General features: G+C 47.6%; 2 protein-coding genes across 2 annotated transcripts in view; both read left to right on the top strand.

Annotated features, from left to right (window-relative positions):
* FNDC3A (fibronectin type III domain containing 3A) overlaps positions 1-4,718 on the top strand; it is a gene marked incomplete at both ends in the record, with an annotated part of 96,178 nt that extends 91,460 nt beyond the window's left edge. The window contains one exon of the mRNA XM_079540688.1: positions 4,404-4,718. Within this exon, the coding sequence (XP_079396814.1) occupies positions 4,404-4,718 (315 nt within the window). The remainder of the gene's footprint in view (positions 1-4,403) is intronic.
* A 2,293-nt stretch (positions 4,719-7,011) lies between these two features.
* MLNR (motilin receptor) lies at positions 7,012-21,993 on the top strand (the record flags this gene model as incomplete). Its single annotated transcript, XM_079535262.1, has 3 exons — positions 7,012-7,762; positions 9,912-10,206; positions 21,834-21,993. The coding sequence occupies 3 exons, from the start codon at positions 7,012-7,014 to the stop codon at positions 21,991-21,993; spliced, it is 1,206 nt and encodes a 401-aa protein (XP_079391388.1).
* Between the last annotated feature and the right edge of the window lie 1,346 nt (positions 21,994-23,339).

The following is a 23,339-nucleotide window of genomic DNA, read 5'->3' as shown; positions in this document are numbered from 1 at the left end:
TAGTCCAGCTCCCCTCCAATCAACAGGGTCACCACAGCTAAATCAGGTTGCCCAGGGCCTGAGCCAGCCTCTTCTTGAAAGTCCAGAGACAGGGCATCAATAGTATCGTAGAGTCTTTAGAGGTGGAAGGGACCTCTAAAGGTCAAATTTATGGTAACTTTAAAATTGTAAATGCAGTATTAAATATGTAAGTAGGACATAATCTGTGTACTTGCTTCTAGAGATGGATTCAAATAATGCTTTAATAAGCGATGTGCATTGCCGTATGAACTGGACAAGAAAATAAAGGTTGCAACTGAAGGTGTATGGTTCCTTTCACCTTTCCAGAGGAGATTAGCACAGTAAATTGCAATAAAATGAGTAGATTGGTTTTCAGAAATTAATACTAGAGCAGTAAGCACGGTGGAAGAAGCCTTTAAGGTACTTAAATGTGATGGCAAGAATTTTCTTTGACATGGGTAGAAAACAAACTGCCTCATGGAGAGATGTAAACTCTCTGGTGTTTGCTACCACTTCCCTGCAGAAATTTCCCAACTGAGTTCCTCGTGTCATTGCTCCCCATGCTTCAGACAAAATGAGTTAATAATCTACTATTTGAGGTGTATACATCAATCAGATTCTTAAAAGGGTTATGTAATAATCATGTAAGTACCCCAGCAAACAGTTTGAGGTAGGAAGAATAGAATTAAGGAATGGTTTGGGTTGAAAGGATATCTTAAAGATTATCTAGTTCCAACCTCCTGCCAGGGGAAGGTAGCTCGTGGCAAAGCATGGGGGCAAGAAGCTGAGAACAGTAATCTATGTCAGCTGGCATAGCTGTAGCTAGAGTAAAACAGTCATACATTATCCTGAGTTGGCAGTGTCCCATGAGGATTTTAGAGTCCAACTCCTGAGTACACAAAGGGCAACTTAAGAATCAAGCTGTGTATCACAGTGCTTCTTCAACACCTGCAGGCTTGGGGCCAGGACCACTTCCCTGAAAAGCCTGTTCCAGTGCCTGAGTACACTCTCAGTGCAGAACTTTTTTCTTAGTATCCCATCTGAACTCTCCCTAACACAGCTTTAAGCCATTCCCTCATGTTCTCTCGCCAGTCACCACAAAGAAGAGGTCAGCACCTCCATCTTGTGATGGAGCAGTGGAGCAGACAGCAGTGAGATCAGTTCTCTAAGTTGAACAAACCAGTCATCCTCAGCCACTTCACATAAGTCATGCCATGCCACCTTGGCCTTTCAGCATCTTTACTGCCTTTCTTTGGACACATTCTAGTACGTTGACGTCGTCATACTGTGGAGCCCAAAACTTCACACAGTACTCGAGGTAGGACTGCACTGCTGCTGGTTATAGTGAGACAGTGATTCCTTTCAGCCAGTTAGCTCTGCTGTTCTTGATGCACCCCAGCATATGGCCTCGCCGTTTTTGCCACCAGGGCACATTGGTGAGCTCAATGTGAGTCAACATCAGTCACAATCCCCAGAATCCTCTCCGTGGGACTTCTCTCCAGCCACTTGTCCCTTCACCTGCCAGAATAATCTCCATAATTTTACCGAGCACCAAAGTGAGACTGATAGACTGTAATTACCAGAATCCTCTTTCCCTTCTTGAAAATTGGAAAAACATTTGCTAGCTTCTAGTAAAATGGGGCCTTTCCAGATTTCCAAGACCACTGAGACAGATACCCAAAGGAGGTCTCACAGTAACATCGTCCAACTCTTAGAGTACTCTGGAATGAATCATAGAATCACAGAATGGCCTGGGTTGAAAAGGTCCACAATGCTCATCCAGTTTCAACCCCCTGCTATGTGCAGGGTCACCAACCAGCAGACCAGGCTGCCCAGAGCCACATCCAGCCTTGGCCTTGAATGCCTCCAGGGATGGGGCATCCACAGCCTCCTTGGGCAACCTGTTCCAGTGCCTCACCACCCTCTGTGTGAAAAAATTCCAGCTGGTTGTTGGTGTTAACCACTTCTTAGACTCCCAGGATCAGTATGGAGTGCCTAATTGAGCAAATTTGCAGCCACGAAAGGCCCTGTAAAAGGCAACAAAATCTCAAGTGGGCCCAATTTCTGTTTGTAGGTGTATCAGTAGGAACTAAGCTGATATTCACATAGCTTGGTAGAGTTTGATTTTTCTGCTCAAAATCTCTCATCTTTTTTCTTTCCAGTATCTGGGTTTCTTTAATTGGTAGAAGGATATAGAAATATCACATCAGTTGTTTTGCCTACAGCTATTTTATTGTTAGACAGTATTTTACAAGTGCAAACTTCCAACCATTCAAAGAAAGAAGCAGGAAATCTGTTCCGATTTTGCTGTGTGAAGTTATTGTTGTGCCTGTGGCTACCCATGAACTCAGCGCTCTGACAGCCAGGCAGCTGAGTATTACTGGAATCTATGGTCTGGAAACTCTTGGAAAAAGCTTTTCTTCATCTCAAAATTGTTTGTGTGCAGCGACAGGGCAGGTCATCGAAAGTGCAGCTTCTCAAAATTCCACTGATTTATATTGTATATTCGGTAGCGAGCAACGAGGCCACATAAACACACCCTACTCTGAGCAGAAGCTGGCCAGTATTGTAATGGAGAAAAAGAATAGGCTTTCTTAATTGTTATTACCAGTAAAAGGAGGACTAAAGGAAATGTTTGACCGCTACCTGATGACGTTAGTCACCTCACAAACAGGGACAGCGGTCCAGCAGAGACATTTAATGCTATCTTTGCCTCTCTCTAATGTGAGTGATGAGTGCTGGACCTCTGGAGCTTTGGTTTGGAGAAACACAATTTGAGGAGTGACAAGCTCCTGGCTGACGTTGAACTTGAGTGGGATTTGCTGCTGTGAGTGAATGAAGTCTAGGAGCCTGATGAGATGGGACTGTCTATGAGGGTGGACTGTGATAGGACAGCGGGGAATGGTTTTAAACTGAGACGGGAGGTTTAGATCAGATATCAGGAGGAAGTTTTTCACTCTGAGGGTGGTGAGGCACTGGAACAGGTTGCCCAAGGAGGCTGTGGATGCCCCATCCCTGGAGGCATTCAAGGCCAGGCTGGATGTGGCTCTGGGCAGCCTGGTCTGCTGGTTGGTGACCCTGCACATAGCAGGGGGTTGAAACTTGATGATCAGTGTGGTCCTTTTCAACCCAGGCCGTTCTGTGATCCTGTGAACTAATTGAGACACCCGTGGAAAGTCATCTTTGTGCTGGGGTCTGCTGAAATGATGAATCACAGAACAGACTCCTTTAGGCTTTCCTAGTACAACGCCTATTGGGCTGAATGACAGTATTTGAAACACATGGTATCTTAACTACAGCAAAGTAGTTGGATTGGATTAGATTTAATGAATGAAGTAGCTCGATGTAGTTAATTACCTAAAATCTTGTGATACAATTTTAGATATTAGGAAATGGAAGATTATATCCTGTGGTCTGGTATTTGTATTTCAAGCGGTCACTTAACATTGCAGATTTCAACAGAGTTTAATAGGTCTTCGTCATGCCTTAAAAGAATCTGTGGTTCTTTTTCTGTGCTACGTGGAAGATATTGGAGACTTTCTTGTATTGAAACTGTGTTTGTGAGCTTTTTTGTATATTTTTCTTTCAATGGGTGTGAACACAATTACCTTCACCATCGAATCACAGGATGGCTTGGGTTGGAAGGGGCCTTAAACCCTTCCAGTTCCAACTCCCTGCATGAGCAGTGCCTCCCAGCAACTCAGGCTGTCCAGGGCCCCATCCAAGCTGGCTTTGAGTGCCTCTGGGGATGGAGCACCCAGAGCTTCTCTGGGCAGCTGTACCAATGCCTGACTACCCTCACAGTGAATAATTTCTTTCTAATGCTTCTTTTAGTTTAAAACCATGACCCCTAGTCTTATCACTGCACTCCCTGATAAAGACTGCCTCCTTAGTTCTCCTGTAGGCTCCCTTTGTGTACTAGAAGGCTGCAGTGAGGTCCCCAGAGCCTTAGAATCATTTGACTTGGAAGGGACACTTAAAGGCCATTTGATCCAAGTCCCCTGCAATGAACAGGGACAGCCACAGCTCCATCAGGTGCTCAAAGCCCCTCCAGCCTGACCTGGAATATCTCCAGGGATGGGGCACCTACCACCTCTCTGGGCAACCCATGCCACTGCCTCACCACCCTTATTGTAAAAACCTTCTTCATATCCAGTCTAAATTTCTCCTGTTGTAGTTTGAAACCATTTTCCCTTGACCTGTCACAGCAGACCCTGCTAAAGAGTCTGTCCCCTTCTTTCTTACGGCCCCCCTTCAGATACTGAGAAGCCGCTCTCAGGTCTCCCTCAAGCCTATTCCAGCCTGAACAGCCTCAACTCTCATCCTGTCTTCATAAAGGCGTGTTGAGGGATGTATACGTATGTGTGGCATTTTTACTCGATGCATCTTTTCTTTACTGACAGATTTATAAGGGTCCGGACTGCTCGTTCCGATACACAGGCCTCCAGCTGAACTGTGAATATCGTTTTCGTGCGTGTGCCATTCGCCAGTGCCAAGAGACATCGGGACACCAGGACCTGATAGGCCCCTACAGCTCACCAGTGCTATTCATCTCTCAGAGGACTGAACCACCGACGAGCACCAACAAGGACACTGTGCAAACCACAAGGACACAATGGTCACAGAGCGACCAAGTGTGTGCTGCTGTCATTCTTGCACTTTTTGCTATCTTTTCCATTCTGATTGCTGTTATCATTCAGTACTTTGTAATAAAGTGAAGAAAACAGATTTATTTTAGAATGCTGCCCATTACATTTTACTTTCTCATAATCTAAAAAAAATTCTGTTCTCTTGCTTTTACAAAAACAGGCATTTAGCACCGGCATTGGGACTGATGCAAACCCTTTCAGCCACTTTAAAATGCTTACTGGTAGGTGTAGGCTGACACACGTTATTAGAATGCAAGCCACAGAAATACAATCTTTTTTTTAATATGCCTTCTTGCAGTACAAACTTCATATGGGGCAAGCAGTGCTTAACGTAAAGGGTTTGACCAGTAAACACGAGTGTAGAAATGGTTTCCTGGCCCACACTTTTAAGGGTTACTACCGTAACAGGGAAGAATGTGTAGAACGCATTTATTAACAAACTTGTGCTGTATACAATATTAATCTGATGCTGTGAAAGCAATTTAGCGCTGTATTTCTACCTCCTCATTTGTCTTAAATATTTGGAAGGCAGGATACATGATGAAAAATGGAAGGGGCTTTTCTCAGGCAGCAAATAATAAACTGGATGGAAGAGTATGCACAAAGGAAGCTTCTTACCCGATAAATGTGGAGTTCTTCACTGCAAGTAGATGTCTTGGGAAGACTGCGAGGGGATGGCACAAGTGGTTTATCTTCCCCCCAGGATTTGATGTGTACTCATCAAAATGCCTCTTCTTACGAATCCAGAAGGGAGAGCGAGAGAGAACTTTTTAGATTTGTTACTCAAATTGAAAACTCGTTCTGAAGTTGACCTTTTGATCGGATGCAGTTTATACAGGTGTCTGTGCCCTCCGGTTTGGCCAGTTTGTAGATTTTTTGAGACAAAATTCATTTCTGAATCTTTGCTGTTACCCCGCCACTCACTTGCCATACCCACCAGAATCCAGCACTGCCTTTCGTTTGCTTTTTCTTTTCTTTCTTCCTTTGGGGCACCAAATCAGAAGACGAAGTGTAGTAATTTGCACCAGAAAACTTAAAGCTGCTTTTTTCTCGAGATCCTAATGTTTAATGTAATGTCTCTTTTTGGATACTGTACCAAATCGTTAACTGCATGTAGTTAATGTTGCATTAGAGCACTTTGCAATTGCATAACTCATCAATGTTTTGTGAGCTTGCGCTCGTGAGTTCTTGGATGAGCAGACTGAATTCCATCAAGTATCCCATGGAACATCTCGCTGGATGTCGATGATTGCCAGTGACACAGAGCTTGTAGTGAACTATCTTTGAAAACTCTTGTCTCATCACACTTACGTTCTTTGTTATACACTTTGTAATTAGCTACTTTTAATTTATTTGAGTTACAAGATAGTGGATCATTAATGACTCCTAGTTGCGTTCAGTTTAGCATTTTTAATGGTATTAAACACTTCTGTCAGTCTTAATGATAATAAAAAAGGAACCTCTGTCTCGTGCTTTGAAGATCTCTGAAGACTTTCTCGTACCTTAGAGCGGGCATGTATCGTACTTGGTTATACGTCCAATGAGCTGTGCTGTACAAAACTGTTGCTGAGTTTCGTTTTTTGGTTTTTGTTTTTTTTTAAAAAAAAAGCAATGGCGAAGAGCCTGGCCTCCATGTGAGCGGAATGGTCTGTCTTTGAGATGTACTGTATGTTTACATTTGATTTCCAACCTGTCATTTTGACGTCCAGGCCGATTCCTCCCCCGACCACAGTGACAACAGGTGTTTTCTAGAGCCCTCCCCCCGGTGCCACGTTTGGCAGCACGCACGCGGTTGAGTGGAACAGCCCAGAGATTTCTTACGGTCGAATGTCTCAAATGGTAAAGATTTGTTACTACAGTGAAGCTGCGGTGACTTCTGTTTTTCATAGTCAAATCCAAATGAGCTCCTATTTTTGATAGTCATTTAATAGCGTATTTGCCATTTGAGCCTCAGTGCGTATGACTGCATTGAAGACAGTTTTTAATGTAATCTTAATTTTACCTCATATTCTGTACATTCCAAAAAGAAAAAAAAAAAAAAAGGAAAAAAAAAAAACTTTTTAAAACGTTATAGTTACACTACCAAACATATCACTTTGCAACTGTACGACGTCGGACTTCATGAAGATGAAACCTGTATAGTCTCATAGAAAATGCATAAACGATGTAGCAAAGTATCTTTAAACTCTGTGGGAAATAAAAGCATCCTTCTTTTTCTTCGTTCGTCCCTTCTGTTCCTCCGCCCTCCGTCCGCTCGGGCGGGGCGGGGCGGGGCGGGCCGAGCTCGGGGCGCGGGGCGCGGGGCGCGGGGCCGGGCGGGAGGCAGCGAGGGAGCGCCGTGCGGCAGCCGCGACCCGGCGCCATGTGGGGGAACGGCAGCCGGGCCGAGCCCTGGGCCGCGCCGCCGTGCGACGAGCGGCTGTGCTCGGCGCTGCCGCTGCGGGCGCTCGTGCCGGTGACGGCCGTGTGCCTGGGGCTCTTCGCGATCGGCGTGGTGGGCAACGTGCTGACGGTGCTGGTCACCTGCGGGCACCGCGACGCCCGCAGCACCACCGACCTGTACGTGGGCAGCATGGCGATGTCCGACCTGCTCATCCTGCTCGGGCTGCCCCTCGACCTGTACCGCCTGTGGCGCTCCCGGCCCTGGATCTTCGGGCAGCTGCTGTGCCGCCTCTCGCACTACCTGAGCGAGGGCTGCACCTACTGCACCATCCTGCACATCACCGCCCTCACGGTGGAGCGCTACCTGGCCGTCTGCTTCCCGCTGCGGGCCAAGGTGCTGGTCACCCGGCGCCGCGTCAGGGCCGTCATCGGCGCCCTCTGGGCCTTCGCCCTCCTGTCGGCGGCGCCCTTCTTCTTCCTGGTCGGCGTGGTGCAGCCCGACAACCGCACCGACTTCAGCCGCGAGTGCAAGCCCACCCCGCGGGCGCTGGAGTCCGGGCTGCTGGGCGCCATGTTCTGGGTCACCACCTCCTACTTCGTGCTGCCCGTCGTCTGCCTCACCGTCCTCTACGGCTTCATCGGGCGCGAGCTGTGGCGCAGCAGGGGCCGCCTGCGGGGTCCCGGCGCTGCCCTCCGGGAGCGGGGCCACCGGCAGACCGTCAGGATCCTGGGTGAGTCCCCCGGCCCCGCGGTCGCGCCCCTGCGGCTCCTCTCGCTCCCGGGAGCCGGCGGGTCCGTCCCGGTTCGGGCTCCCGTCTGACCCACCGGCTGCGTCGCGCCTGTCCACAAACTGGGCTCCTCTAAGGGCGTCTGACTGGGGGTCTGATTCGTGTTTATAAATGGCCAGAGGGAGGTGAAATGGATGAGGCCGGGCTCTGCTTGGTGGTGTGTAGCAATTCGACAAGGAGTAACGGTCTTGAACACAGGGAGTTGCACACTGACATGTGGAAGAACTTCTTTACGGTAAGGATGACAGCGCAGGAGCAGGCTGCCCGGAGAGGTTGCAGAGTCTCCTTCTGTGGAGATACTCAGGGCCCATCCGGATGCCCGTCTGTGTGACCTGTTGTAGGGAACATGCTTTAGCAGGGAATTGGACTCAATGATCTCTCGAGCTCCCTTCCAGCAGAGCTGTGGTTCTGCTCTCCTTTGGCCTGGGACCAAAGCAGCCTTAGAGTCCTGTGCACAGAGCATCCCAGCTCACATACAGCCATGGGAGCCAGCACGCCCTGTGAGGTTCACTGATAGCTCATACAAGTGCGCTTTGTCTGACTTTCTTAGAGTTGCAAAGTTCTTTGAGTTGGAAGAGACCACTAGAGGCCATGTCCAACTCCCCTGCTCTGAACAGGGACACCTACAGCTCCATCAGGTGCTCAGAGCTCCATCCAGCCTGACCTTGGGTGTCTTCGGGAACAAGGGCATCCACAGCCTCTCCAGACAACCTGTGCCTCTGCCTCACCACCCTTACTACACAGAGGCAAAGGGCACACCCTTTGCTAACTTACTGGGAAGGCTGCCTGCCATGAGGCAGGGCTCTCCGACAGAAATGCATGCATCCAAACTCAGAATCTGCTGAACCATCTTTAAAAAGAAAGCAGTCGCCCTTTAGTCCCAGGGCTGACAGCTGGGCTTGATGCTATTCCATTTTTCAACAGCGAGGGCCATTTAGTTCTATATAAATTTCCATATATCCACATATTTCTATATATCCATATCTTTCTGTATGATGATTCTTGCTTACCTCAAAGGAGCTGACAGAGTTCTGCATGTGATGTATTCCAGGCACAGACTTGCTTTGGCTTTGTTCCTTTTGCTAAGCTCTGAGAAACGTGAGGGATCCTCCACAAATGATTATTCACTTCACTTGCATTCATTTATAAGCAAGAATGATTGCACTTGTGGATACAGTGATACATTTTGCAGTCACCCCATAGGTGACACTTTTAAACCACACGCTTGGCTGTTTCACATCTGCTTCAGCGGTGTGGCTGCTGTAACAATGTTTGTATGTGGTGCAGGTGCTGTGCTAAAACTGCTGTGCCCTGCGGTCTTGTTTTGGGAACTGAGATGTACATAGGAGCAGCGCTGTAAGCAGCAGCTCTGTGCTTCCACAGGTACGTCTCCTAATTCCAGCTGTGGTTTCCGTATCATCTGTGTGACATCACAAGCATCCCCAGGGGGAATCCTTGTTGTTCTGATCCCGTTGTACAGGTGTTGTGCTTCTGTTACATTTTTCTCAGCAAATTCAGCCGTTGGAGATTGTCTGAGTTTTTTGTCCATCGCCTCTTAATCCAAAGGCTGACAACTGCACTCAGTGCTGTTCCCATTTTCAACAATTGGATGCCACTTATTTCTGTACATCATTTGTACCGTCTGCAAAACCAGATGGAATTGTGTGAAAGAGAAAGCTCTGGGGAGAGCTGAGAGCAGCCTCTGAGTGTCTACAGGGCAGCTGTAAGAAGGAAGGGGACGGATTCTATAGCAGAGTCCATTGTGACTGGGCAAGGGAAAATGGTTTCAAACTAAAAGAGGGGACATTTAGACTGGATATAAGGAAGACGTTTTTTAAAGTAAGGGTGGTGAGGCAGTGGCACAGGTTGCCCAGAGAGGTGTGGGATGCCCCATCCCTGGAGATGCTCAAGGTGAGGCTGGAAGGGATCTGAGCTGTAGGTGTCCATGTTCATTGCAGGGGAGTTGAAGCAGATGGCCTTTCAGGGTCCCTTCCAAATCAAATCATTCCATGATTCTGTGAAATCGAGAATACAAGATGACTGTTGGATTAACTCACTCCCTAACTATGGTTTGTATTGTTTTGTCTTTTAGCTGTGGTGATCCTGGCCTTTGTAATTTGCTGGTTGCCTTTCCACATTGGCAGGATCATATTTATAAACACCCGAGACACCAGAACGATGCTGTTCTCCCAATACTTCAACATCTTTGCCCTGCAGCTGTTCTACCTGAGTGCCTCCATCAATCCCATCCTTTACAACCTCATCTCACAGAGGTACCGGGCAGCAGCCTGCAAGCTCCTGCTGCCTTGCCGGCGTGTGAGAAGGGCTCTGGTGGGAACAAAAATGTCCAGGACCTACACAGAGACCAGCAGTGGCATAAGACACAGGTAAATGGGCAGCTCCAAGGCCGTGCCCCAGCAGTGGGTTTCACGAGGCATTCCGTGCAAGGAAGGACGCTTCCCACTGCAAAGAGTCACAGAAGTCACATCTGTCAGAGCTTTGGTAGCGTGTCACTCTCTGTGTGCCAAAATACTTGGATTTTTGCCAGCGGAGCAAGCAGGGACCATAAAACAACGAGAATGGTGTGAAAGCCACCACTAAAGGAACAGCTGGAGGATATTACTGGTAAAACTGCGGGTTTGGTTCATTTTGTGTTGTTCAGCCACGTTTGTACTCTACGATTCCTGGTGCTTTCTAAACATCTTAACATCAGGGACTGCAAAGCAAGGAGTGACTCGCAGAGAGCCTGTGCTGTTTTAAAGCAGTTTTCTCACAAGGAGACGGACGCAGAAGGAATTGCCCACCGCCATCAGCACTTTTATAAGAAGGGGATGCATGTATTTATTAACCAGTCTTGCTACCGTGAGTGTGAGTTTCCAGGACAATTTAACTGACTCTTCCCCTGGGAGAGCATATCCTCTGCACTCAGCTCTGTTGATCTGCCCCATGCCATTAAACACATCTCTTAATTACTGGCAACCAATTTAGATATCGCTGCTTACATCCTCTTGGCAGTGTTTGCTTAGCATTAGTGTGTAACCACCCGGCACCGGGCTACCCCGGTACAGAGGTTGTGATGTTTGAGATTCCCTTGGGGTAAATTAAGGGGGAACATCAACAAATGGCTGGTTAACAGTTTCACTCAAATTATTTATTGCCTGGTGATTTTTGGTGCTATATAAGAAACCGTAGAATCGTAGAATGGCTTGGATTGGAAGAAAGCTTAAAAACCATCTAACTGCAATCCTGTGCCATGGGCAGTGCCAGCCAGCAGCTCAGGCTGCCCAGGTCCCCATTCAGCCTTGAGTGCCTCCAGGGATGGGGCACCCGCAGCTTCTCTGTGCAGCTGTGCCAGGGCCTCACCACCCTCTGAGTAAAGAATTTCCTCCTAACATCTAACTTACATCTCCCCTTTTTAAAGCCATTCCCTCTTGTCCTGTCACTATCAGACTGTGCAAAAAGTCACTCCCCCTCCTGTTCATATGCTCCCTTCAAGTACGGAGGGCCGCAATGAGGTCTCCCTGGAGCCTTCTATTTCCCAAGCTAAACAAGTCCAATTCCCTCAACCTTTCTTCAGAGGAGAGGTGCTCCAGACCTCTGAGAATCTTCATGGCCTTCCTCTGGACCAGCTCCAGCAAATCTGCATCTCTCCAGTGTTGGGGTGTCCAGCTCTGGACGCAGTACTGCAGATGGGGCCTCACGAGGGCAGAGCAGAGGACAGTCCCCTCCTTGTTCTTGCTGCCACCCCTCTGCTGACGCAGCCCAGAATACTGTTGGCCTTTTGATTGAGCTGCAAATGCACACCTCTGGCTCATGTTCAGATTTTTGTCCACAAGGACCCACAAGTCCTTCTTGGCAGGATTGCTCTCAGTGAGTTCTTTTCCCAGTCTGTACACATATCTGGGATTTTCTTGACCAAAATGGCCTTTTTGAACCTCTTTAGGTTCCTGTGGGCCCACTTCTCAAGCCTGTACAGGTCCCTCTGGATGACATCCCTTCCTTCTGTCGTATCACCTGCACCACACAGCTTGGTATGGTCCCAGGACGGACCTGTGGGACACCACTCATGAGGATAACTTATGATGATATGCCTCGTGTGATGTTATAATATATACACTGTAGAGAGAGAAAGGGGTACCACCATTGTGGGACCCAGCAGTGTTCCTCATGGTGGGCACACTCCAGCTGTCAGCCTTCTGTGCTCAGACAGCCCCCCTGAGGAGGTATGCAGTCACCATTCGTCAGTGAGTCTGAGATCTTATGTGGTCATCAGGCCCCTCTAACGCTGTGATAGAGGTGTGGCCCTAACCCTGCATAAGTGCATTTCAAGGTTTGGGGCACTCTGAAAATAGGTGGTTGGTCAGAGAGGTCTCGCTCTCCCCCTCCCCAAATGACTGCTCATTGGCCCTCTGTGGTGCGCAGTGAAGTTGGCAGTATCTCTTCTTCCCCCACTGTTATTTATTGGAACTCAGCAGGTCTGTGTGTTCTTACAGGATAAGGATTTGGGTCTGGTGGAATGCACCTCTCCTTAGACAGCTTCCTCCAGCCACTTTTTATCTTGTTACTACGGTGGTCTCCTTTTAGTCTTCTACCAAGTGCTTGGGACATTAACCTTCTGCTTCTCAGTCTCTTCCACAGTGCTCTGCCATGTTATGTTCTTGTGGTGCAATGTGCCAAGGTAGCCAAGCTCCTCTGGCTGAGCTGCGTGCCCAGCATGCTGGCTGTGCCTGGACCTACAGCTGCAATGCAAGCCATAAAACAACATGCTAGCTTTGCTCCAAAGGTCTACAATACAAACTCAAGCTGAGCAACTTAGGCACAAGTGTTTGTTAGGCAGGGAGGGCTACAGGGGGTTACAGTGCCATTTCTTTGGAGAGTGAGTACATTTTACCTCTGTATCTTACCCGCTTTCCTTCTGGCTGTAGTAAAATAAGCCTGGAACAAAAATCAATGAAGTGGGACTGCACTTAAACACACATGCTTAGTGCATACTGAAGTTACCATCTGTCCTACCTGAAATGTGGACTGTTCCAAATCCAGCTTATGGATCTCAGCACAGTAGAGCTGAACCCAGGCCTTCTCCAGCCTTAAAAGTATGACCAAACTCTTCATTTGACTCTGAGTCACCAAATTAAATACGTGAAGACACAAAGCTCCACAGCTCCTGGCACACACATGGAGCATTCTGCCCACATCAGCTTCGCTGCAGCTTTGGGGCTGGGTTGGTTTGCTTTTGCTGGGTGGTGCCCTTCAGTAAAATACATCAAAATGGCAGAACAGCTGGCACATTGCAGAGGTAGGAGGAAGAAAGGGAACCGTTGTCGCACTGCTGTGCGGCCACGCAGCCCTCTCCTGCATGCCTGCAGTCTGCTGGTGATACCTCTTCTTTTTCCTCTGGCTGCTGAGCTGCACTGGTCCTGGTGCCCACTGCTGGGGTGTGTGGCACCTGCCTGCACTTGGCATCCTCCTGCTTCCTGCAGCAGGCTGCGAGGAGGGGGTCTGATGTGCTGGCCAGACCGTTTGCGTCCTCATGATAAATACCCTTATGGGAGCAGTACAGCAACACATGCAGCAAACCACATCTGTGAGCTTGTAATGCCTTTTAATTAATGTTCCATCCCCATTAGGGCATATCCTTCAGAAATAAATTGAGTTGGTGAGTTGCCTTAGAATTACCGAGCCTGGAATCGCTGTGTGTGGCAGTCAGCACCAGGCCAAGCAAGCAGAGAGCCTGCAAACAAACAGCAGCATTGGGTTATTCGTTCCCACAGCACTGCTCAGATGCAGCTTGGTTGTCTTCAGAAGGAATATTTCAAAAGTCATTTGTTTATGGACTATTAGGAAAAGTAGCAGAGAGCTTCAGAAACATACACAGAGAGATGACAGTAATAAAAAGAGAGAAATGGGGAAATGTGAAAGCAAAGCACAAAGAAAGGAGGAAAAGAGAAAGCGTATCCTCATGCATCTTGAAGGATCATTCAGTTGAAATGTGTGGGGGAAAATCTGTGATCCGTGCATGGATGACTCTGGAGACTTCTTGCAGACCATAGTTAGCTGTACCCATACAGACATTAAACCAGGGACCAGAAAGTCACTCTCCAACTTTCATCTTAATTTCGAACTATCCAATTTCTGTACTCGTCATGTAGCTGTACACTTCACATAGAAGTCCACAATAAATTCAGGATATGATATTCCCTTGGTTTAACATAACCTCATTTGCATTTGCAGTCATTGTTTCACTTAACATGACTCTAAAATAAAGTTTATCTTAGCTTATCCAAATTAGACAATCGCTATTAGAAACCTACTTGAAAAATTGAATTTCTATTCTAAAATAAATGTTATGGAAAACTACTGTAAGCACAGTATTTCTCTTCTATTTAATCAGCTTAATATGCTTGTGTTAATCAAAGCAGAGCACATCTGAGGCTGGCAGGACCCTCTGGGTCCCTCTGCTCCATCCCCCAGCCCAGCAGGGACACCCAGAGCAGGGTGCCCAGGGCCACGTCCAGGCAGCACTGGGAGATCCCCAGGGAGGAGACCCCACAGCCTGTGGGCAGCCTGTGCCAGTGCTCCATCACTGCACAGCACAGAAGGGCTCCTGGTGTTCAGAGGGAACCTCCTCTGCTCCAGTGTGTGCCCATGGCCTCTGGTCCTGGCACCGGGCACAACTGACAGAGCCTGGCTCCAGTCTTTGGCAACTCTCCTCTAGGAATGTATGGACATTGCTCTGCAAAGCAAAGGCATGGACATGAGATACTCCATTTTAACTAAACCTCCTTCTGAACTGTGGCAACAAATGGGTCTTCTGGTCCATGCGGACATTCTGCATTTCTTTCTGGTCTATTACGAAAAGACCATCAAATCCTAAATCCCTTTCTCCAGTCTTCTTTAGAAGTGTGGAACCAGGCAAACAGAAATAGTTCCAGGCATATCTTTTGCAAGAAATCACAGCCTTGAAATTTCCATCCCCAAAACAGTACTGCTCCAAAAAGCAGTTGACAGAACCAGGACAGGCAGCACCCAACTTCCTGGGAAAGGGCGAAAGTGCAGGATGCTGTGAGGAGCACAGGGACACAGCACAAACCCTCCAGAGAAATCCAGCATGACCCAGGAGCTGCCCTTGGGTTGGGGCATTGTACCAGCAGCATCTGCAAATAACAAAGGGGTTTGCAATCCTTGTTGGGTTTTTTGTTTTTTTTTTCCCTTTAATGTATTCATGAGAACAAAACAACCAAAAAAATAGAACTGGACAGAGGGGCAAAAAAAACCTGAACGTTATCACTGTGTTAGATGGAGGTTTGGCATGCTCATAGCAATTGATCTTTTGGGAAATGACCTTTGAAGCAGCTCAAGATGTGGCTAAAACGATGCTGCCTGCAAAGGCAGCTTGCATCTGGCCCAGCAGAACAGGGAGGTGCAGGGACATGTTTTCTCCCTACAGCCATCCCCTTAAAATCAGATTTGGTGCTGTTGCTGCCTTGTTCCCACAGGAGACAAAAAAAACTGAGGATATGTCTGTGATTATACGAAGATTATACAAAATAAGTGGAAAAAGTGCTGGCTGAATAAGGAGCGGATATAATCAAATCTGCTCTGAATTAGCTGGAGTGATCAGATGTCACCCTGATGTTTGGTGAGTTCAGCCTGATGTGAACAAGCCCTGATGTTCCTGGCTCAGCAGATTGGGTTTGCTTGGCAACAGGCTTCACCAAAAGAAGCCACTTGCCTATTGAAATGACTGCCTGCAGATACACCTCCAGTGCCTTAGGGAACAATTTGCAATCTGGTGTCCTGTTATTATGTGCCACTGTGCACAGGCTATCGTGAGGATTCCCTGGAGCTCAGGAGAGAACCAGAGGGAGCTGGTGGCTCAGCACAGCATCTGTGCAATGGCTACACCAATATGTGCTGTGAGAGGATAGGGGCAGAGATTAAATTAAGCCTCCTGGGCACTTGTTACCAGTAGATCCCAAAACATTTGATCATGGGGCAAAGCATAGCATAGCCACTATTACCACAGGCTCACATGCAGCTGTTCTGTATTATCTCTGCTTTGGGCTCAGCACACTGGTGGCACAGCAGGCACCAGCCTGCAGTGAGGGGGTTGGCTATCAGGTGGCTGAGGCAGCCTCTGCAGCCTGCCCAGAAGCCACTGCTGTGACCCTGAGGTGCCTCAAACCACTGGCAACAAAATAAATGTGTGACCCTGAGGTGCCTCAAACCACTGGCAACAAAATAAATGTTGTTATCTGCACCAAACTTTCTAACACAGGAGCCTCCTGCTGAATCCGTATGTTGGGGCTGATGCCTCAACACAAATCTCCATGCAGGCCATCTAAGCCAGAGGTTACCAGAGCATATGAAAAAGACAACTTTTGATGGGAAAATGGTTGTCCAGGCTTGGACAGTGCCTCTGTACTTGGCACTGGTGAGGCTACCCCTTGAGTACTGTGTTCAGTTCTGGGCTTCACTACAGGAAAGGCATTCAGGCCCTGGAACATGTCCAGAGAAGGGCAACAGAGCTGTGAGGGGTACAGAATCATAGAATCACAGAATGGCCTGGGTTGAAAAGGATGACAGTGATCATCCAGTTTCAACCCCCTGCTATGTGCAGGGTCACCAACCAGCAGCCCAGGCTGCCCAGAGCCACAGCCAGCCTGGCCTTGAATGCCTCCAGGGATGGGGCATCCACAGCCTCCTTGGGCAACCTGTTCCAGTGCCTCACCACCCTCTGTGTGGAAAACTTCCTCCTAATATCTAACCTAAACCTCCCCTGTCTCAGTTTAAAACCATTCCCCCTTGTCCTATCACTGTCCACCCTCATAAACAGCCATTCCACCTCATGTTTATATGTTCCCTTCAAGTACTGGAAGGCTGCAATGAGGTCACCCCAAAGCCTTCTCTTCTCCAAGCTAAACAAGCCCAGTTCCCTCAATCTTTCCTCACAGGAGAGGTGCTCCATCCCTCTGATCATCTCAGTGCCCTCCTCTGGACCCACTCCAAGAGCTCCACATCCTTCCTGTACTGGGGGCCCCAGGCCTGGATGCAGTGCTGCAGATGGGGCCTCACAAGAGCCGAGTAGAGGGGGACAAGCACCTCCCCCTCCCTGCTGGCCACCCCTTTGTTAATGCAGCCCAGAACACAGTTGGCCTTCCGGGCTGCAGGCACACACTGCTGGCTCATGTCCAGCTTCTCGTCCACCAGGACCCCCCAAGTCCTTCTCCACAGGGAAAGAGATCTTCCCAGTTTGTATAAACACCTGGGATTGCCCCAACCCAAGTGCAGCACTCTGCAATTGGCCTTACTGAACCTTGTTAGGTTTTCATGTGCCCAATTCTCCATCCTGTCCAGGTCCCTCTGGATGGCTTTCTTTCCTTGTAGTATATCTGCTGCACCGCTCAGCTTGGTGTCATCCACAGACTTGCTGAGGGTGCACTCGATGCCATCATCTGCGTCGTTGATGAAGATGTTGAAGAGTACCAGTCCCAAGACTGAACCCTGAGGGATACAGCTTGTGACCAGCCTCCACCCTGACACAAGTCCTCTGGGGGAGTGGTTGAGGGAACTGGGATTATTCAGCCTGGAGAAGAGGAGGTTCAGGGGAGCCCTTGTTGATCTCTACAGTGAACTGAAAGGAGGTTGTGCAAGGGGTCAGCCTCTTCTCCCAGGTAACAGTGATAGGACGAGAGGTGATGGCCTTAAGTTCCACCAGGGGAGGTTTAGGCTATTCAGAAAAATTTCTAATCCAGAAGAGTGGTGAGGCAGTGGCACAGGCTTCTCAGAGAGGTGGTGGAGTCACCATCCGTGGAGGTGTTCAAGAACCATGACATTGTGACACTGAGGGACACGGTCAGTGGTATGATGGTGATGGGCTGGGGCTGGACTAGGTGATCTTAATGGTCTTTCCAACCTTAATGATTCTATGGTTCTGTGATAAGAGGTGCTGGATAAACAGGGGAATTGAGGAGAGTTATTTTCAACCTCATAGAATCATAGAATCAAAAAGACTGGAAAAGACATCTAAGATTATCTAGTCCAATCGTCAAGCCGTCATCACGATGTCCACTAACCATGTCCCTCCTCCTTAAGTCTCCTTAAGTAGTGCAAAACAGCTGTTTTGTTTTGTTTTGTTTTGCATGTATGTTGTGTTGTGTTTTGTTTTGTTTGTTCGTTTGTTTGTTTTAAGAGAAAAACCCTAGAGCAAGGTTGGTTGTTTTTTCCTGCGTTGCGGTGGGGAGGGCACCCCAGGCAGACTGTAGGAGCCCCCTAGCGGACAACCGGCTGTGAGTCAACTCCTGCCCTGCAGCCGTCGGTAGGAACAACCCTCAAACCTCAGCGCATTGCCAGAGTGCAGCCCTGTGCCTGTGTTTTAGAATCATAGAATATCCAAGTTGGAAGGGACCCATAAGAATCATTGAATCCCTGACTGCAGGATCACTCAAAAACCAGACCATAAAGCTGAGAGCTTTGTCCTCACACTGCTTGAACTCCTGCAGCTTGGAGCCGCAACCATTGCTCTGGGGAGCCTGTTCCAGTGGCTTGTTTCATTCACAAGGATTACTGAGGACAGGAGTGTAAACCATATGCTCCATTAAATGGATCCTGAACAAATCAGTTCAGAAATCAAATGTTTATGATAGTCAGCTTAAGCAGTCTCCAGAGGTTTGCAGGTTTACTCTGCTTACCATCTCCACCATCTCCTAACCAACTGTACGTCTCCAGCTCTTACGAGGCTCTTTCAGGCTGTGCCTTGCCTTACTATGTGTCCTTTATTTTCTGGATGGATGCGATCTGTACAGAAAGTTTCAGAAAGATCATACTAACAGCAACTTCCTTGTCTTCACCTTTCAGTTCTTCATGGTTTCTCTCCCTCCTTGACAATCAGCTCTTTGCTGCTGCCATGCAGGCTGTGATGCTCACCTCCACATTAGCAATAGGCACTAAATTACATTTAGCTCCCTACACTGAGTTTGTTCTGCCTGTGATAGCAACTGGCAAATGATCTTCCTGTCCTTATCTCAACCCATCACCTTCTTTCACTGTATTTTTTCCCTGTTCTGTTGAGAAATGAGAGTGAAAGAGAGCTGCAGGAGAGGCCAATGCTGAACAGAGTAGCATCTGCTGCTTTCTGAGCTGGTTGGCATGAAGGGAGATGCCTCCTGCAGAGCATGGGAATGGGGAGGAAGCCGGGGAGGATGGAGATGTCTGAAATCAGCCAAGGCTGGGAAAGGCACAGGAAAATGCAGAATTGCAGAATCATAGGGGTTGGAGGGACTCTAGGAATCACCTCAGCCATCCCCCTGCTAAAGCAGGTTCCCTACAATAGGTTGCACAAGAAAACGTTGAGGTGGGTTTTGAGTATCTCCAGAGAAAGAGACTCTACAACCTTTATGGGCAACCTGTTCCACTGCTCCAGTGTTCCTGGAAGCAGCCCCAGGAAACAGAAGCCCTCTACAGCACAGAGCCACTCTTCTAATCCCTTTCTTCTTACGGTCTACTCCTTCTCTAGGTATTTTCTTGTCACTAACTGATTAGGACTGCAGTTCATTTTGCAGCTGTTAGTGAGAAAAAAACCAGCTCCTCTCAGGAGCTGGTAACAGCCAGACTCCATTTCCTTTTCATTTCCTTCTTTTCAGACCTTTCTTGCTTCATAAGGTACATGTCTGTGAGAGGAGACAGCTGTCTCCATGTGCAAATGTAGCAAGGGCTCCAGGAATACTGCATTTGTTTCTACATAGGAAAACAAAATGGAAATCTTGCGTTCTTCATCACTGAAACATGGGATCAAACTGTCTAAGGAATCACATAATAAGAAAAATACGTAATCTCTTTTGTGGGATGGGGAAAAGTCCAAGCCAGACCCTGTGACAGGACACATCAGACATGCCCAGTCTCCAGTGTGCTGCTGTAGAGAACTGGCACGCTCCTCTCTGTTCCCTGCTCATTTATATGGGGTTTGTTTGTGCAAGCTGCTATCTGTTCTGGAGTTATACAGAATAATCTTAAAAGAATTTAAGCACCTGGCAAACGTTTATCATTATCCCAGCTGTTTCATTTGCCATGTCACTTCTGAAAAGCATATTCGTGTCTTTTCCCGAGCCACAGGAAATCTCATCTTGGCATTTTAATAAATAAAACACCACTAAGTGTCTGCAATTTAAAAAGTTAATTTTTTAATTAATTAATTTTTAATTAGAAAAGTCAATTTTTTGTGTGAGTGAACATCAGAGATTCAAAGCACTGCACCAATGCCTCAATACTTTCTCATATACTTATCATTTTACTTGTGCACACATGCATGGCATGTGCAAGTTTTTGAAAGAATTTCAGACAGCACTGCAGATAAAATGCTTAAATATGGGTATAAGATGCAGCCAGTTAACATGTCGTGGTGAAACAATGCTTTATTCCTCAGCTACTGATTACATACATTCTGGGCATGTAGATCAGCAGTGCACGGGCAGAGATTTGGGATTTAATATCTCCCCCTCTCATCTCTCGCCCTCCTGGCACAATCCAAAACCTACTGCCTTTCTGTTTCTAAAGCAACACCACGTTTTTATTGTGGCGGAAGAAAGATATTCTCACTCACAGCAATATCAACCCTCTGCTGCTTTCAACAGAAACACAAAACCAGCGTAAGGACAGCTTCACAGGAAGGCAGACTCTTCTGAGATAAAACATGGCAGCTCATTCCCAGGCTGCAAAGCAGAGCATGGAGTACAGCAAGCTCAGCTCCGTAAGGCTGGAGAGTCAGAGCTCCTAGGTCCAATCCCTAACAGGTACGTGCAACCCCTTCTTAAAGTGCATGGACATGAAGAAGTCACTGTCTTGCTGGATTCCTCTTGTTTTAATTAGCATCATTAATTCCTGTTTGTTTGCTTACTTGATTTTAATTATTAGATCAACAGAGATATTTTCATCACTAGCAGACTGATGAGGCTGCAGGATGCATGTGGTTTTGCCTGACAGAGGTGCAGAAATTCCTTAAGCTTGGCTTGCAAAGATGAAAGAGCAGCTTGTTCTGTTTGCATGATACAAACAAATAACAGACATTTCCTATATAAACCAAAGTACCTACGTTCTACAGTGATGTTCAATATCTCACTTTCCAAGAGGGGGGTTGTTTGTTTTTTTTAAATCCAGAATCATAGAATCATAGAATGGCTTGGGTAAGATGGGACCTCAAGGATCATCAAGTTCCAACACCTGTCACAGGCAGTGCTGCCAGCTGCTAGACCAAGTACTAGATTAGGTTGCCCAGGGCCCAATCCAACCTGGCCTTAAACACCTCCAGAGATGGGGCATCCACAACCTCTCTGGGCAGCCTGTGCCGGTGCATCACTGCGCACACTCACAGTAAAAAATTTCCTCCTGACATTGAATCTAAATTTTCCGTCTCTTAGTTTAAAACCATTCCCCCTTACCCTGTCGCTACCACATGTAAGAAGTTGATTTCCCTCATCTTTATAAACTCACTTTAAATACTGCAAGGCCACAGTGAAGTCTCCCCACGCCTTCTCCAGGTTGAACTAGCCCAGCTCTCTCAGCCTGTCTTCATAGGAGAAGTGCTGCAGCCCTTGGTTCATGTTCACGGCCCTCCTCTGGTCCCCCACTAAAAGCTCCACATCTTTCCTTTGTTGGAGCCCCCAGGCTTGGATGCAGTGCTGCAGATGGGGCCTCACAAGGGCAGAGCAGAGGGGGACAATCCCCTCCCTCTCCCTGCTGGCCACCCCTCTGTTGATGCAGCCCAGAACATAGTTGGCCTTCTGGGCTGCAAACACACACTGCTGGCTCATGTTCAACTTTTCACCCACCAGGAACTCCAAGTCCTTCACAGGGCTGCTCTTGGGGAGTTCTTCTCCCAGTTTGTCCACATGCTTGGGATTGCCCCAACCCAAGTGCAATACGTTGCACTTGGCCTTCAATTAGGTTCCTGTGGACCCACTCATCAAGCTTATCCAGGTCCCTTTGGATGGCTTCCTTCTTTCTATTGTGTCAACCGCAGCACACAGCGTGGTGTCACCAACAAACTTGCTGAGGGTGCACTTGATCCTATTGTCCACATCACTGATAGAGAATTCAAAGAGTACCAGTACCAATTTAAAGAGTCCCAGGACAGACCTATGTGGGACACCATTCATGACTGGCCTCCACCTGGACAGTGATCTGTGGAACGGCAGATACAGCCAAGGAGTTCCAGGGAACCTTTTTGTGCCAGGCTGACCCAGCCAGGTAGGCAGCGGCGATCTGCTAAGGAAAAAGCTCTTGAACTTGAAACTGTATTTTTGGCCAATAAACGAGGGAGCCAAAATTGTTTTCCAGCTAAGCGCAGTTGTTTAGAGTATCAACACAATCCAAACACGTTTCCCAGCTGTTCCTCAATAGGAAGAAATGATGAGGCAGTTATTTTTGCATAGGTATGAAGTGGTGTGTCAGTCTTTGGCTTCTTGCTTCTGCTCTACCGCAGAGAGTCAAAACCAACTGCCCTTGAACCCCACGTGCTTTTCTCCAGAAAAATAGTCTCTTGATGAGGAAAAAAACAGAAAAAAACAAGCAGTAAGCTAATTAGGGGACTCTGCATGTAAGTGAGTCTTTTCATTTTCTTTGCTGCCCACATCCATTTTGGAATCATAAAGTTTCATGTACTTTTAACTGACACCTCAACCACTTTCAGGAACACACATTTCTTCCAGTGGTCACTGATGGCTTCTTTATAGAGATATATAGTTGTGGAATGAAGTAACTCCCTTGCATTATGTTACCAAATCTCAAAGTTATTACACTGCCTCTTTTGGAATCAATAAGAATTATCCAGTTAATTACAATTCATTCTCCCCATAAAAGACAGTAAATGTGAAGTCTGGGTTTATTCTGTTAACCTGTTAGACCATGAACAGAGGCAGTCAAACCATGTAGAAGCAGCTCATCTTTCAGCAGCCCAATGCAGGTATTTGATATCCAGTAGGCATTTAAGCTCTCAACCATTCACTCAAGACAACATGACAATAGTTTAAACACACAAAACCCTTTTTCTCTCCCAAGCTTTCTCTCTCTGTGGCCTTGGACAGCCCAAGTAACAAGTTCTGATCCTGCCCTTCTGCTCTGTGCTATGAGGCCTCACCTGCAGTACTGCATCCAGATGTGGAGTCCTCAGCACAGGAGGGACATGGAGCTGCTGGAGTGCATCCAGAGGGCCACCAAAATGATCCAAGGGATGAAACACCTCTCCTATGAGGACTATGAGTGAAGGTGTGAAGTTATTCATAAAACTTCAGGGACAGGCTGAGGGAGCTGGGGCTGTTCAGCATGGAGAAGAGAAGGCTCCAGGGAGACTTGGGAGCAGCCTTTCAGTAACAGGGGCTGTAAGAAGGAAGGGGACAGACTCTTTAGCAGGGTCTGCTGTGGGAGGACAAGGGGAAATTGTTTCAAACTAGAACAGGAGAGATTTGGACTGGTTCTAAGGAAGGGTTTTTACTATAAGGGTGGTGAGGCAGTGGCACAGGTTGCCTAG

Source organism: Tetrao urogallus, assembly GCF_951394365.1.
Source record: "Tetrao urogallus genome assembly, chromosome: 1".
Classification (NCBI taxonomy): Eukaryota; Metazoa; Chordata; class Aves; order Galliformes; family Phasianidae; genus Tetrao; species Tetrao urogallus.
The sequence above is the reverse complement of the archived record's forward strand: the minus strand, read 5'-3'. Positions and strand labels throughout refer to the sequence as shown.